Raw genomic sequence first — 16,802 nt, 5'->3', positions numbered from 1 at the left:
CTTTTTATTCGTGAGAGGCACGGTTTTGCTTTCATGAGAGGCACGACCGTGCCTCTCGGAAACAGAAAAAATAAACATGTTCCTCTCTTTATTCTTCCTTTCGTAAGAGGCATGGCCATGCCTCTCGTAAACCAAAAAGAATGTGTTTTCTTTTTCTTTTTTCCTTTCATGAGAGGCACGATTTTGCTTTCGAAAGAGGTTGTGCCTCTCAGAAACAGAAAAAGAAACATGTTTTCTCTTCTTTTTTCCTTCCGTCGGAGGCTTGGCCGTGCCTCTCAAAAACAGAAGAAAAAAAATGTGTTTTCTCTTTTTTTTCTCTTTCACGAGAGACAATTTCGTTTCTACGAGAGGCATGGTTTTGTTTCTGCGAGGCCATGCCTTTCAAAAAGGAAAAAAAAAACATGCTCCCAGTTCGGTTTTCTCGTCCGTTTTCTTTGTCCAATTTTTTATATGAGAAAAGTTTTCATTGAAACCTATCAACATAATATCTCGACACGAGGAATCCAACTGTAAAAACAGTTCAAGATTTGGACCCACGGTTAAGAGATAAACGTTTTAAATAAACGGATCTAGAAAAAAAGAAAAAACTCTCAAGTTGCAACAAATTGCACACATGCAACGTGCCACCTGTCACAACCTAGAGAGGGTAGAAGTGATCATGTATCCAGCGGAGGGAGTACCTGAATTCAGATGAATGGGTTGCAGCCTCTAGCAAATTAAGTTCGATGAATACCATAAAATAACTAAAAATAAAAAATGGTACGAACAAACTTCCCCTGAATTTGGGTCAAACGCATTTCAGATTTTAGTCATAATAACTCAGCATTCCAAGTAAATGAAATAGGTAACCCTGAAGCATGTCTGAGTAAAGATGTTTGTGAGGAAAATAGAAGGAAAACGAAACCATAACCTAGCTTGCTCACTGGCGAACCATGTACCGTTGAGACATTTCTACACCCCATAAATCCCGCAAGCCTGGCATCCTACGGGCTACTCCACATACCATGGAAGTGACGAGCAAGATTTGACACAGATCATGCTTGCTGTTTTGTTTGGGCTTACAAGTTTGACGGATGATAATTCCTACACTTTTTCCTCACTTCTGTATTCAATCATTTCTGGGCAGTAGCGCCTCGACAGCACTTCCACTTGTTCGATGAAAGGCTTCTCCCTGTGGCCACCAATGGCGCGGACCATCTGGTTCCATCTTTGACGACAAACCTCCCCAGACCTGAGTAAAGAGTGAAACGCCCCGTTATTATAACCACAAGGGTACCAGAATTTGTTTCTGTATGAAAATGCATGCCCTTCTGAAACTTGACACGAAGCCCAAGCTTCCTGACAAAATATCAAGTATACCAGTAATCCAGCACTAAGGTACTAGTGTATGCCAGGGTTATTGGGAGGATTTAATCAAACTTGGTACATAACCCAAATGCACACTATTATTCGCTAATGTCCATTTTGCTAAAATTTAAATCTAAGGCACAGTTAAATAAATAAAGCTAACAGCTCTGTTAACAAACTCTCTGGCTGTTAAGGAAAAAGTTGGTATTTGCTTCATATCCTTCACAGGAAATACTATTTACTCCAATAACATGCCACCTTTAATTTAGACTGCATTAGAGTATTTCAGACCATTGAAATGCAATGAAGCGCAAATCCTTTGCGTTTTCTTGAAAAAAAAAAGTTGATAAAATGGGGTAACTGAACCAAACTACTTTGTGATCAAGGACATGGCATAGTTAAAGGTTGTGTGAGCTAGATCAGCAGTCAGCACTCACCTGTGATCAAGTAGGCTGTCCCAGTCAACATCTTCAATACAGACAGCATCAACCTTTTGAAGCCTATTTTTTGTCAAAAAATTAGCACAGGGAGTATATTTTCGTTTCACGGTAACAAGACACTGAAAATAAATAACACATATAGGAGGGCTAAGCCTGAAAAAACAAAAATTACATCTAATACACTAACTTCAGTCCAACTGCGATGGAAATAAATAGACCGTTCAGAGAGAAAAAGGACTTGTGTTTCGTTCTGTTGATACAAAGCTTATGTGCAAATTTCGTGAAAAGGCAGATGGATATGATATATTAGCTCGCATGTATGTTTGTTACCTGCCCACGCCGTGTTTCGTTCTGTTGATACAAAGCTTATGTGCAAATTTGGTGAAAAGGCAGATGGATATGATATATTAGCTCACATGTATGTTTGTTACCTGCCCACACCCCATGGTGACATAAGCCCACCCACAACTGAGGACAATACCATGATTCTTAATGCAAAAACAAGCCAGAACAAATAGACTCCAAATTTTTTTGTTTTGCAGGACCCATATTGTCATACTACATCTTACATGACCACAACTGGGTGCTCATATAACCAAGGCGTGCATCACTACAATCATCAAGCATAAGAATATCAAACTTGTGGGGGAGTCACAGAATATTCAACACACAGCCTTGCAACAACACTGACTCAGTCCTATATTGCTACAAATGAGCCAGAGAAATCAATCTCTTTCAGTTTAATAAGAAATAAACCAAAATTTTCACCATAAGTTGATCACTCAGAGCCTATGCATTACAGCCAGGAACGAGGCATGCAATGCACCTGAGGGCAAGCACGCAACCTCTTACTGTACCCTCTAGTCCCAATCATAAGCATACACAGTCTTCCGTTCCATATAGCCCATAAGAGTGGTCAGTTAGTTCAAAACTAAACAAAGCCTACAATGCAAGTTAAAACTGGTGCAAGCTACCTAGAATAGGAAAGGGGGGGGGGGGGGGGGGGGGGGGGGGAGGGGGAATGTAAGAATGCCTGATCTACATCCCTCCTCATTACATCATGAGTTGTGACCCTGAACAACAGCACCATAGACAACAAGACCAGGTAAAAAGCAACAGACAACATGACCAAAAATGAAAAAATTCCTGGTTTCCATCCTTCCTCATCACTGAAATTCCTACTGCTAAAGTTCATGCCTTCATGGTACTATGCACACCCACAGCAATATTGGCATCAACCACATGTCAATACCTTCAGGAATTGCTGAAAAAATATCTTCGTAGGCAGGCTAAACCCTACCTTTAGAAACATTTCTTTTTTACTCTGTTGCAAAACAATGTGCAGTGTTTTAATGGCAAAAAAGCAATCATTATAATAGTCTGTAGAATCTTACGCTTCCACCAGTAGATAATCATCAACATCAGACCAGATTCCTTCCTTGACCATCGGAGATGCTAATGTTTCGTACCTGAAAGAGCATCATGAATTAATGGTCATGCTGCCGTTACATAACTTGCGTGTAACCCAGTCTGAAGATACATATACGCATATAGAAGCACAAGATTTAGGTGTATGAAGGATGTGTTAAAACTAGTTAAATTCAATGAAGCCCACATTATCGCATTACCCCAATCCCCATACGTAGAAAAGCTAATAATACACAGATTTCAATTCTGTAAATACAAGCATGCCCGGTTAAGCAAACTAAGATTCTTCATCTCTAATTATTGTAATTCCAAGAAAATTTGTATTTGTGGAATGGCTAACAACCAACCAGTTGCAAGGTCTACTAAGTTGGATAAATTCAGATAAACGGATCTGATGCAATACAAAGTACACTTTTTAGTTGTATGGACGAAGGATTAGAACTAGTTTATTCAATCAAGCCCACACTATCGCGTTACCCCAAAAATCTAAAAGCTAATGATAAGCTTTTCCAAGCCAGTAAACTCAAGCATGCTCGGTTAAGCACTTAAATCAATCTGATGGAATTCAATAACAACCACTGCACTTTATCTCTGAAAATGTCAAAAGCAATTCAGATATAGAAACAATAAATAGGAGAAGATGGGAAAAAAGAACATGCATTAAAGATTGCAATGTACATAGCATTTAGTACAAATTCAATGAGAAAACAAAGTTATACATGTATGGGTAGCAAACAGAAATACTAACCACTTGAGGCAACAATTCTTGTGATTACGGGTGGTCAATTTATCACTGATGGCCTCCCAGGAAATGTTATCTCTTAGCTGTTACAGATGATAAGTAAGCCACCTCATTAGGTTCAATCATGTGATTCAACAATATGAACAGCTGTGAGCACAGTTCAAATCAGGAAAGCTGGACCAAAATACACAATATCAACAACATTGGTAAATTACAAACCATCCGATGATCAGGATTTTTTATTTGATGGGCTTTCAGACGCAAGTCAAGGTTCACCAAATCAAACAAGTTCTGGTGTTCATCCTGAGTCCAACGTCCTGAAAAAAATACCAGTCAAAGAATGCACACAGAACTGAAAAGGTTAGCAAGAAGGTCTAAATTTTATCACATACGGCATTAACTGGGTAGGATACATATTTTTTACCATGTGATGATACTGCATTAACTGGTTAGGATGCATAAGTTTTATCACATGATGATACTACATTCAATTTTACCAAATGATGAGATAATGCATTCACTGTATAGGACATTCAATTTTACTAATTTGATCATTCAATCTATACCCAGAATTTTGTTCAGTACAATCCTCCCTACTTATCCCATGGATGAACTTTGCATTTAACCGATAGTCAACAACTTAAAACCGGATAAATAATCATCTATAAACCATTGTTCCTAAGGCGGTAAGGCAAGGCGAGGCGCCTAACCCCCGCCTTACCTTTGAAGCATGTAAGTGAGGCAAGGCAACGCCTTAGACATAGAAGGAACAGAACAATCAAGCAGTTTAGCACGTATATTGCAAGGAAACATAAGAAAGACTGAGAGATCGGCCATGACCTATGCACTTCCATGTGGCCCAAAAGCCCATCTAGTAGCTATATACTCCTGCCATGACCTAATTCCACAATCCTCACTACCTCCTCCCTCACCACAGCCACCATACACCTGCTCTCTTTCCCTCACCACAACCTAAAACTCCTCCCTTCTGATCATGACCCTGGCCTTCTCTGATTCTCCCTCACTGCAGCATCCCTTCTTCCTCAACAGCAGAGTAGATCGGGCAAGGGAAGGCGATGGTGGAAGCAGGCAAATGAAGGGATGCTCGCTGGAGTGTTGGGGGATGGTGGGGCCGTCGTCTCCAAGCCCCAGAAGCAGCGACAAGGATGATGCAGCGAGGAACAGGCGGTAGCAGATACCTCTGACAGCAGTGGACCCTTCACTGAAGCAGTCGTACGTTTCATGTCTAAGGCAGGACGGATGCCTTACCATCCTGGGGCGCCTCAGCGCTTAGGCGACTCCTAAGCAACGCTTTAAAAACAATGCTACAAACACACTGTGATAGCATACTGTATTAGCCCCCAACTCAACAATGGTGTTGTTTCAACTTTTTATTAGTACAAACCAATATGTGCACGAGCCATACCTGCACCAAATATTAACACTAGTATGCAAAGATGGATTAAACTACTATCGCTAACATGACAAACATGCCTGACTTGTGACAAAATGATGTCAGAAAACTAATGCTCGGAGAATAAAAATGGCGTAAATAAGCATTTGCATGTTGAAGTTGCGCTGAAATATTACAGCTCCGACAGATAATAATTTAGCCAAAATATGATAAAACTTCAGAAGCAACAGGCACCTTTTTTCAAGTTCTTAGGTTTCATTCTTCTCCAAGTATCTTTTACGTGGATCTCACTCTTTCCAAGTTCCCGAGCCAATGTCTTCCAATCCGTTCCATTGATTTCGACAAACCTGCGCAATAATGCAGTGATCTGATCTTAATTATGTGAAGCAACAACAGGACAAATCAAAGCATCTCTCAATAACAAATATCAAGAAAGTATGCTACGTATAAAAGAGATATTAATCGCTTCACAAGTTACAACGCAATTTAAATCATAGTAACACAATCGCGGCAGCGCAAACAGCTCCACCACACAATTACATTCATGATTCGCCAGTGATCTCACAGGGGCTAGTGTGCAGTATGATTCATAACAAGTGGCAATCCCATATGCTTAATCAGTGACAGGAGCACATTCTTGATACGACAGGTTTTACAGAAATCTCTTAGCGTGTTGTCAATAATGCCTTAATGGTGAGTTGCATGAGGAGGTCTACATGCAGCCACCGCATGGGTATTATGCCTGACAACATGCTATGTCGTCTTCATCTCTCTCTTCATGACCTTAAGCAAGCCCCTCCAGCCTGATTCAAGGGTTTTAGCCTTAGTGGTCACTGTTAGTGGTTTTTCGCCGAGTGCTCATGATCCCGCTCTCTTTGCCCACCTTTCGTCTTGTGGTCGGGCTCTTCTTCTATATATCGACGACATATAATCATCGATGATGACTCTGAGTGCATCGCCTTTGTGAAGGCTCGTCTTAGTGAGCAGTTTCTTATGTCTGATCTTGGTCCTCTATGCTACTTCCTTACGATTGAGGTTTCTTCTACCTCCAATGGCTTCTTGGAATCCCAATGGAAGTACATTCAACATCTTCTTGCTTGAACTGCTCTTGCTGATGAGCACATTGTTGGAGCTCAACGTCCACCTCCGGGCTTCTGATGGTGAGGTGAGCTTCTTTCTGATCCGACGCGCTATTGTCACCTTGTTGGGAGTATTGTCTACCAAACCGTCACTCATCCGGATATCTCCCATCTAATTCTTATCCTGAGTCGGTTCACTACAGTCACCTACTTCGAGTTCTACGATATCTTCGTGTGACTCTCTCGCATCATCTTTTCTTTCCACGATCCAGTTTGTTATAACTTTAGGACTATTTGAATACTACTTGGGCTAGCGATCCTTCGGATCATCGACCGCTTTCTGCTTCCTATGTTTTTCTTGGTGGTTCTTTCATTGCCTGGAAGACAAAGAAACAGATTGCAGTTTCCCGTTCGAGTGCAGAGGCTAAGTCACAAGGTATGGCTCTTTTTTTAGCAGAAGTGACTTGGCTACGGTGGTTGCTTCAAGATTTTGGTGTTTGTCACTACACTGACTCTTCTTTTGTCCAATGGTACAAGTGCTATGACTGCTATCAGTATTGGTCGTGACCCTGTGAAGCATATTGGTGTTGATGCTTCCTTCCTACGCTCCCGTGTGCAGGATCAGATGATTGCTCTAGAGTATGTGCCTTCCGAGTTGTACTTAGCGGATATCTTCACCAAGACCCAGACTAAAGCACGGCACAGCTTCCATCTCTCCGAACTCAGTGTTGTTGATTCAACATGAGTTTAAAAGAGGGAGGGGGTAGATTTATATATATCATGTAATGTAATACCCCCCATTGTATAGGGGGGTTTCTGTATATATATATATATAGGACAAATTTTTCCTACTACCGGGTGTAGTTACTCCCACTTTTGTTTAATACGTTTTAGGTAGTATCTATCATATTGGAGTATATCTACGTGTAGTATGTAGTATATAAACATATTTTGATAGTATATATACTACTTTTTAGGTAGTATGTATTATATTTTGAGCATACTCTTTTTTACGTACAAATATGTACGTATTTCACAAATATGATAAAAACATAAGCTCACATGCAATTTTTTCACATAACTCGCTTTGGAGTATCTTAGATATAGTATATGAACATACTAAAAATGATAAATTAGTATATATACTACCACAGGGTAGTATATGAGAAATAGGTGTAACTACACCCGGTAGTAGGATGCATTTTCCCTATATATATATATATATACATATATATATATATATATATATCAAGGCCTCATGGAAATGGATGTTGCGTATTTTCTCACATAAACATCAGGAAGGGAGAAGGAGGTGATTGGACCACCATCACCATGGACATCTTCAATAGGAGTAGAGATTTGTAAACATGCCACAAAGTAGCAGCAAACATGAAGTTCAACTTAATCACATTAGATAACAATAATATGATACTATAATACTTCTTAATAGTAAAATAATTGAGTAAATATGGTCATGCAAACAAATATAATTTTGTCTCGGGAAAAGGAATTTATGTACCGCCGAATCTTCTCTTTTTCGTCATCTGTCCATTTACGTTCAGCACCCCTATAGAGTAATATACGCGCTCGATGGTATATGGCCTCGTGAGGTCTATGGGGTAACGATTTCGCTGCAAAGAATGTGCATCAGCAATTAAATATTGTAAGTTGTCTTCTATACGGGTTAGAAAAATAGATGAAATGATGATTACTTGGAAATTCAACGTGATATGGTAAGTCGCAAGAAATACTTTTTCATACAGGTTACATGCTTAACTCACACTATCACACAAAGACAGGCTTAACATGAGGAGAAAATGTTCAAGAACTTAGCTCCAGGTTTTTGGCTTACCTATATCATCCCAACAACCCTTGAGCTCTGGGTATTTACTACAAGAGCCAATCATCTCTAAGCCTTTCTCTCCCAGTTGTTTCAGCTAAAATAAGAAATACAACAAGAACTGTCTCAAATATGTTGGGCATGGCATTTTAGTGGTAAATAAAAAGGTAAAATCAACACATAAAACTCAAGCACACACACAAAAATTAACATTAATGAATAAAGGAAGGGAAGGCAGAAGGCAAAATAGAATATTAGTATGACAATATGCGCAAAATCCAAAATAATTTAGGACTGAACTAAGAGCAGTGCCGCATGGTTGCCTTCCCATGCAGGGCATCACCCTCGTCTGTCTCTGGCATGCATGTAACAATAACACATAAGCCTGACAGCATCAAAGATTTCTTCACATTCAAATTTGAAGAAGTCCTTCCCATGCAGGGCATCAGCCTCATCTATCTCTTGCATGCATGTAAAAATAACACATAAGCTGATATCAGCAAAGATTTCTTCAAGTTCCAATTTTGAAGAAGTTTTATCCCTCAAACCGTTAACCCGATTGACGATCCACTTTTCATTTTGACAACTTCTTTTTTCATCCGTACTTGCCAGGTTGGTGTTACTTACTCTCTCTTTTTTTTGAGAAAACGCAAAAAGATTTTGTGTTTCATTTCATTGAAAAGAAGAGTAGTACAGCGTCCCAGGTTGGTGCTACTTACTTGCCAGGTTATTGGCCACTTAGTTGCCAGATTAAATTAACTTGGTTGCGATGTTGTTGAACGTCATTGTACGCCACGAGAAGACTTGCTTCATGGTACTTGTGCGGGTTCATACCAGTTCATACTTATTGTTAACACTTGAATAGTAACTCTCTAGCTCTGCATAACATTGTGGATGTCTAAAAACATACAAAATTATTGCCTGGTAACTATACACTGCTAAAAAATTGCCCTCGTGAAGACGAACTCGCCGGCGAATACGGATCATCAATCGGATGAACGGTATGTGAAATAAATCATTTGGCAGTTAATGTGATGATGTCAGCATGAGGCGGGAGACTCCCTCTCCCTCTCCCTCTCCCTCTCTCTCTCTCTCTCTCTCTCCATCTATCTATTAGAGGAAAACCCCATTGCGATGCCATCGCATGGGAGAGCACTTTTCCCTACATATGTAGCATAAATTTTCCGAATGATTTAACTTCAAAATGAGGAAGTTCTAGATGTAAGTCGGCATCCATTCGCACAAAATGAGTATTCATGATATACTCGAGGATCTCTATTCATTCATTTATATTTTTCTTGATATTAAAACTCAAACTACTAATTCACAGCAGGAAGAAAGTCAACTAAATCACACTGGAAAATTAACATGATTACTTCTTAACAGTAAAGATTAAAGACGGTGGAGAAAATAAGTAAATATATTTAAAAAACGATGGAGAAAATATGGTAATGCAAAAAAATAATATGTATTCAACTATATTTGTAAAGTCCAACCACCGTAGGGAACTTTCTGGTAACTTCTCAAACTAAGGGAACGAAAATTTCATTTGTACAGGACAAGCATAAATCAGTTCGGTCATACGATACTTCAACTCGATAAAAAAACTTCATATTAAATGCTCAGCTGGAGTGCATTATACAAACCCATAACACATGCACCTATAAGTAATAACTGTAAATAACAAGTTTATGTTTCATCGATATGCTGTGATTTAAAACACGTTTGATAGTAGTTCCACATGTAGATGGGATCAAGTTGAAATAACATATGGTTGTCATCAATCATTTTATGTTAAAGAAAAGTATCCATCTAAATTATAAAGTTCAATCATCCTTTCCTCAAACCCCCAGGCTAGGGGCATAGCTTCCATTCAGTTTGGGTTTGCTCACTGTCACATGAATGCAAAAAATATAAAGCAAGAGATGCAACCTCTGCGTAATCCCTCATAGCTTCCATGAGGATGGCATCTTCCTCTGCGGTAAACCGATGTCCATGTACAAGTTCAGATTCACTACCGCTGACATCCTCTTCATCATCAGCACCTAAAAAATAACCAGTCAAAGGATGCACACGGAATAGAAAAGGTTAGCAAGAAGATCTAAATTGTATCACATGATGATACTGCATTAACTGGGTAGGATGCATAAATTTTATCACATGATGATGCTGCATTAATTTGGTAGGATGCATAATTTTTATCACATGATGATTATGTATTCACTTTCACCCCCAAAAAAAGATAATGCATTCACTGGGTAGGACATATTGTTTCCATAGGGAAGCTCCATTACCAAGAATACAATCATCCCTTGCTTATCTCATGACCAAACTTTGCATTTAACTGATAGTCAACAACTCAAAACTGGATAAATAATCATCTACAAACACACTTTGTGATGGTATTAGCCCCCAACTCAAAATGGTGTTGTTTCAACTCTTTTTTTGTCAGTAATTTCAATATTGGAGCAAACCAATATGTGAGGTTTGTTGTTGTTGCACATGACATACCTGCACCAAATATTTAACTACTCCCACCGTCCCAAAATATAAGATCATTTTTGACACTATCATAATGTTAAAAATGGTCTTACATTTTGGGATGGAGGGAGTAGAATGCAGAGCAGGGTTAAACTACTACCATTAACATGACAAATTTGCCTGAGTTGTGACAAAATGATGCAAGAAAAACTATGCCCGAAGAATAAAAACATCCTAAAATGAACATACATGTTAAAGTAGTGCTGAAATATTACAGTTCCGACAAATGTATTAGCTAAAATATGATAGAACTTTAGGAGCAACGGGCACCTTTTTTCTTCTTAGGTTTTATTCTTCTCCAAGCATGTTTTACATGGATCTCACTCTTTCCAAGTTCCTGTGCCAGTGTTTTCCAATCTGTGCCATTTTTCTCGACAAACCTGCGTCATAATGCAATGATCTAATCTTAATCATGTGAAGCAACAACAGGACATATCAAAACATTTTTCAATACGAATATCAAGAAAGTGCTTCAATCTAAATCATGGTATCACAATCACGGCAGGGCAAACAGTAATCAACCGCACAATCTCATTCATGATTGGCTAATGATCTGGCATTGGTTGGTGCACAGTATGATTCATGGGGACTGCCAATCCCATATGCTTAATTGATAACAGTGATGCATTCTGATGGTGATGACGCCGTGAAAGGTTTACACCAGTCACCATCCTCACCAATGCAACTAACCTTTGTCACCATCAGATTTTGCTCCAATGTCAGACAGATCAGATCAGACCACTGTTTTCCCTGTCAACCAAGCATATCCTCATCCCCCTTCCTCTGCCATTTGAAGGAAGTGGGGCTGCTAGGTTGAGTCAAAGTAAACAGATTGGGACAGTGGTAGCAGCGACAAGAAGCCCATGAGGCAGTTGATAACCGGTGACATGGAAATTTTGCATTAGTTACTCCATCTACTTCAAGCGACGGAGCCAGGCCCGCCCAACAAGCACCTACCTAACTTTTCAATTTTTACCCCTACATAATCTAATTTATTAGCTGCAAAGCAAAATTAATGCATGGAAGTCAAAGTCCATGCACTGGAATTCAGTTTGTGAACTGTCTGACGGGAGAACCTTATTTTCTACCATGAACCCAACGAACCATGTCTCAGGTAGCTCTGCTATGAGATCACAAGGAGGACTTGCAAAAAGTATCAAACAGAGTAACAAGTTACATTGGGATAAAAAAATTAGACTACCTAAAGGCATTTGCTAATATACATTAGTGGCACATGCAGGTTGATGTTGTTTTATCAAACTATGGTGACACACATAACCACCAAGAAAAGGTATAAACATCAGGAAGGGAGAAAGAGGCGAACATGACACTGTCACCAATTGACATCTTCAATAGGAGTAAAGATTTGTAACACATACTACAAAGTAGCAGCAAACATGAAGTTCAACTTAATCACATTAGATAACAATACGATTACGTCTTAATACTAAAGACAATTGAGTAAATATGGTCGTGCAGATATAATTTTGTCTCAGCAAAAGGAATTTGCGTACTGCTGAATCTGCTCTTTTTCTTCATGTGTCCATTTACATCCGGTGCTCCTATAGAGTAATGTATGTGCTCGCCTGTATATCGCCAAGTAAGGTCTATGGGGTAACGATTTCGCTGCAAAGAATGTGCATCAGCAATTAAATATTATAAGTTGTCTGCAATCCAGGTAAGAAAAAGGGATGGAATGTTGATTGCTTGGAAATTCAACGTGAGATGGTGGGTCTTAATAAAGACTTTTTCATAAAGGTTACATGCTTAACTGACATTAACACACGAAGAGCATGAGGAGGAAACGTTGAAGAACATAGCTCCAGATTTTATTTTATTTTGGATTACCTATATCATCCCAACAACCCTTGAGCTCTGGGTATTTACGACAAGACCCAATCATCTCTAAACCTTTCTCCCCCAGTTGCTTCATCTAAAATAAGAAACACAACGAGAACTCTCTCAAATATGTTGGGCATGGCATTTGCAATCACAAGTGAATTTACTGGTAAAGAGAAAAAGTAAAGTCGACACATAAAACTCGAGCACACAAAAGAAAACAATATAACATTAATGGATAAAGGAAGGGTAGGCAGAAAGCAAAATAGAATATTAGTCAATATGCGCAAAATCCAAAATAATTTAACTTCAAAATGAGACCATTGTAGATGCTAATTTAGCATACATTAGAGCAAAATTAGTATTCAAGATATACTTGAGGATTTATATTCATGCATTTAATTATTTTCTTGATATTAAAACTCAAACTACAAATTCACAGCAAGATGAAGTTCAACTAAATCACATTGGAAAATACTTCTTAACAGTAAAGACAATGCAGAAAATAAGTACATAAGTTAAAAAACAATGGAGAAAATATAGTAATGCAGAAAATATATATATTCAATTATTTGTAAATTCCAACCACCATAAGGAACTTCCTGATAACTCTCCCAGCCAGTTCCCACCTAAGGGAATGAACATTTTATTTACAGGACAAGCATACTTCCGTTCGTCATAGAACACTTCGATTCGATACAATAAACTTCCATATTAAATGATCAGCTGGAGTGCTTTATACAAACCCATACATAACACATGCACCTATAAGTAGTAAGTAACTGTAATAAGTTCATGTTCTATCGATATGCTGTGATTTAAAACAAATGACAATAGTTCCATGTATAGGTTGGATCAAATTAAAATAACATATGGTTGCAATCAATCATTTTAAGTTAAAGAAAAAGCATCCATCTACATTATAAAATAGAATCAGCCCTTTCTCACAAAAACATGCCATGGGCATAGCTTCCATTCGGTTTAGGTCTGCTCATTTTCACATGAATGCAAAATTTAAAGCAAGAGATGCAACCTCTGCGTAACCCCTCATAGCTTCCATGAGGGTGGCGTCTTCCTCTGGGGTAAACCGACCATGCACACGTTTAGATTCATCACTGCTGACATCCTCTTCATTATTACCACCTTCGATGCTAAACACCTCCGCAGAATCAGCAAAGCTCACTCGCTTGCCTTTCTTCTTTGATGGAGCTGCCTTTTCTTTCTTTTTTCTTCCTCCAATCCCATCACCATCACCACCTTCGGTTCTAAACATCTCCACGGAATCAGCAGAACTCACCCGCTTACCCTTTGTTGACCGAGCTGCCTTTTCTTTCTTTTTTTTTCCTCCTCCAATCCCCTTGCTCTTCTTTTTCTTCTTATCATTATTAACACCTAAACCAGCTTCCTCTCCCCCAGCAGATGCATTCTCACTAAAGTCTGGACTGGCTTTACTGCTTTCCTTTCCTCTCTTCTTAATCTCTCTATTCTCACCTTCATTTGTGTTTTGGGTTTGGTTGCTCGCTTCCAGCACAACTGGTTCCTTCCTTCTCTTCTTATCTTCCCTTGTCACGATTTGATCGCCAGCAGAAACCTCTACGGCAGGTGCACCATCATTATGCTTACGTTTGCTCTTCTTTGACTTGCTAGACTGTTTTCCGTCAACCGTGTCTCTCTCTGTAGGCTCTGCCCCTGAATTTTCAACAGTAGTGTCAAATGTCTGCTTCTGCCCAGTCGTCTCAGCTTCTTTCTCTTCCTTCTTCTCCTCCTTCTTTTTCTTCTTGTCTTTCTTCACATTGTCTTTGCTCGTATCACCCTCGGCAAAGTCCACACGGGGCTTTACCGCCATCAAGCTAGAAGGTTCAGCTTGCTCCTTACCAACAGTAGTATCAAAACTCTGCTTCTGCTCGGTCGCCTCAGCTTCTTTCTCTTTCTTTTTATCCTTTTTCTTCTTGTCTTTCTTCACATTGACTTTGTCCGTGGCACCCTCCGAACAAGGCTTCATTGCCATTGAGCCCGACTTCTTGGCCTGCTCCTCACCAGCACCGTTCTCTATGCTGCCGGAAACGACTGAAACATTCACCTTGTTCTTCTCCTCATGGCGGCCCTTCCCTTTCTTGCTCTTGCGGCCTTCCCCCTCCTCCGCGATGCCTATCACAGCCTCTTCCTTGCCGTTTTCTCGGATATCTGAAGCCACATCAGTGCCAGTTGCCTCTTTGTCTCTGTGACGCTTCGACTTATCCTTTGCCTTCCCCTCTTCATGACGATGCTTCCCCTTCTTCTTAGGGTGGCGGCTTCCCCGTTCCACACGCTCTCCGTCCATATGTACAGCAAGGGGCCAGTGGCGGATCTAGGAATTTAAAACAGGGTGGTCCACCTAAAAAAATTGACAAGTATGACATGTAAACGTTCTAATTAATTTGCCAATAGCACGTGATATAAATCAATATGGTCTTACAAAGACACTACAATTCTCAATTAAGTCTCAGTTTCAGGTCAAAAAAAATTAAGTCTCAGTTTTGCATAAGAGAAGCCTACCTAGCAGTACATGCCAATTCTACAAGAAAAAGAATGCATTCTATCAGTCCCTGCATTAGTATCAATCATATAACGGAACAACAGGAAATGAATCATTCATTATAAGGTTTGAGTCAGAAATTGGGAAATTTGGGGTTATGTTGATAACGGTACCTGTGTACTGCGTTTAGTCGTGGGACGGTGGGAGGGCTGGCTGGGACCAGCCGGGGCGGCGAGCCGGCGAGCACCGGAGGCCTGAGCAGCAGGGGACCAGCCGGCGAGCGGCGGAGGGCGCGGGCGGGCGGAGGAGCAGGCGGAGGTGCGGACCGCGGAGCAGGCGAGCAGGTCTGCAGGTGGGGAACGGCGGAGTAGGCTAGCAGGGGAGCGCTGGAGCGGAGGGGAATCACGGGCGGGCGGCGGCGGCGGCTGCCTGCGTCGATCTAGGTCTGGGGCGAGGCGGCGAGCGGTGTGCAGGGCGATGCGGCGAGCGGTGGCTCGGTGCTGATGCGCGCCCGGTGGATGGCTGGATGTTGTTGGGCTAAGCCCGCCCATAGGTAATAACTAAAAAGAATTCCCACGCCCCGGGCCTGGGCCCTGGGCCCAGATCCGCCCCTGCGTATGGCACTGTTGACCGGTCAAATAGTCCTGGTCATCGTTACATGCTCTCTCTGTTCGGCGGGACCCACTTGTCAGTTGGTGAAATAAATAAATAAAAGAATAAGAACTACGGTCGAGAGAAGAGATTCGAACCCGAGATCCCTCGGTTAGTAACAACATGGCTAACAACTCAGACCAATGATGGTTGCATGTAGACCATTCTTTTTTAATATAAACAGCAATGCATGCACACACACGCAAGGACAGCATGCACATCACGCACGTACACAACGCACCGCACAACCGCTCGGCATTGCTCGAGAAGGCTGATGCGACGCACAATGTGCATGGAGGTGTGCGCCGACGTCCGGTTCGTCATCCTACAGCGCCCTACGCCATCTGTTGCAGCACCTTTTTGTCGGCATTGCTCCAGAAGGCACTCGCGGTCTTGGCCTTAGAGCTTGTGGAATGCACACGACAGTGGACGACGAGAGCTTCTTGGACTCGGGTGGAGAGAAGACTAGACAACCAACGCATGAGGCACAAGAAGCATGGCGGGAGCTAGGGCCATGGTGGCAAGGCGATGAGGTTCTTCGAGGGGTTGATTGGGCAGGTGATCAAGAGTGACCCCTGCGCGAGTGAGACTACATGCAGGAGCACATCGACGCCGAGCATGTCAGGCAGAGAACGTCGGCCACAGCGAGCAAAAGAAAAACTTGAGTGTGTCGAGCGCGATGAAGGGCTTGACCACGGCGAGGCGCGTTATGGCATCAGTCGACACGACAAAGTTGTCCGGCTTGTCGAGCATGGCGCGGGAGGAGGTCTATCGCCAACAAGAGGTGGCCCGCCTCAACTACGCAACTGATTCTCGTCTCCACGGAGCATCACGTCCAGGTCGCACGCAGCACGCATGCACACATTACATGCTCACAGCAGAAAACGAGAGAGAAAAATCACAGATAACACACATTAACATGTACGCACGTGCACACACGGCAAAACCAAACAAAGGAAAAAAAAA

The 16,802-nt window shown here is 41.1% G+C and overlaps 1 protein-coding gene across 2 annotated transcripts; it reads right to left on the bottom strand.

Annotated features, from left to right (window-relative positions):
- Positions 1–771: 771 nt before the first annotated feature.
- On the bottom strand, positions 772–15,749 carry LOC123156807 (uncharacterized). 2 transcript variants are annotated; one of them, XM_044574992.1, is made up of 15 exons: positions 15,359–15,718; positions 15,206–15,224; positions 13,704–15,044; positions 12,680–12,764; positions 12,346–12,457; positions 11,102–11,211; positions 10,223–10,335; positions 8,303–8,387; positions 7,970–8,081; positions 5,606–5,718; positions 4,177–4,274; positions 3,964–4,040; positions 3,182–3,256; positions 1,785–1,847; positions 772–1,231 (listed from the first exon to the last, which is right to left on the bottom strand). In XM_044574992.1, the coding sequence occupies exons 3-15, from the start codon at positions 14,988–14,990 to the stop codon at positions 1,084–1,086; spliced, it is 2,478 nt and encodes an 825-aa protein (XP_044430927.1). In that variant the 5' UTR covers positions 14,991–15,044; positions 15,206–15,224; positions 15,359–15,718; the 3' UTR covers positions 772–1,083. The 2 variants fall into 2 exon arrangements, with proteins under 2 accessions (XP_044430927.1, XP_044430926.1); XM_044574991.1 differs by lacking the exon at positions 15,206–15,224 and having other exon boundaries at positions 15,359–15,749.
- Between the last annotated feature and the right edge of the window lie 1,053 nt (positions 15,750–16,802).

This window comes from Triticum aestivum, chromosome 7B, assembly GCF_018294505.1.
Source record: "Triticum aestivum cultivar Chinese Spring chromosome 7B, IWGSC CS RefSeq v2.1, whole genome shotgun sequence".
NCBI lineage: Eukaryota > Viridiplantae > Streptophyta > Magnoliopsida > Poales > Poaceae > Triticum > Triticum aestivum.
This window is presented reverse-complemented; position numbering and strand designations above follow the sequence as displayed.

Coding starts and splice junctions, on each gene's coding strand:
- LOC123156807 (XM_044574991.1), bottom strand. CDS start 14,990: ATGGACGGAGAGCGTGTGGAACGGGGAAGCCGCCACCCTAAGAAGAAG. Junction 10,336..11,101: donor AAAACCTAAGAAGAAAAAAG/GTGCCCGTTGCT, acceptor GTTATTTTTTAG/GTGCTGATGATGAAGAGGAT. Junction 4,275..5,605: donor ACCTAAGAACTTGAAAAAAG/GTGCCTGTTGCT, acceptor TATTTTTTTCAG/GACGTTGGACTCAGGATGAA.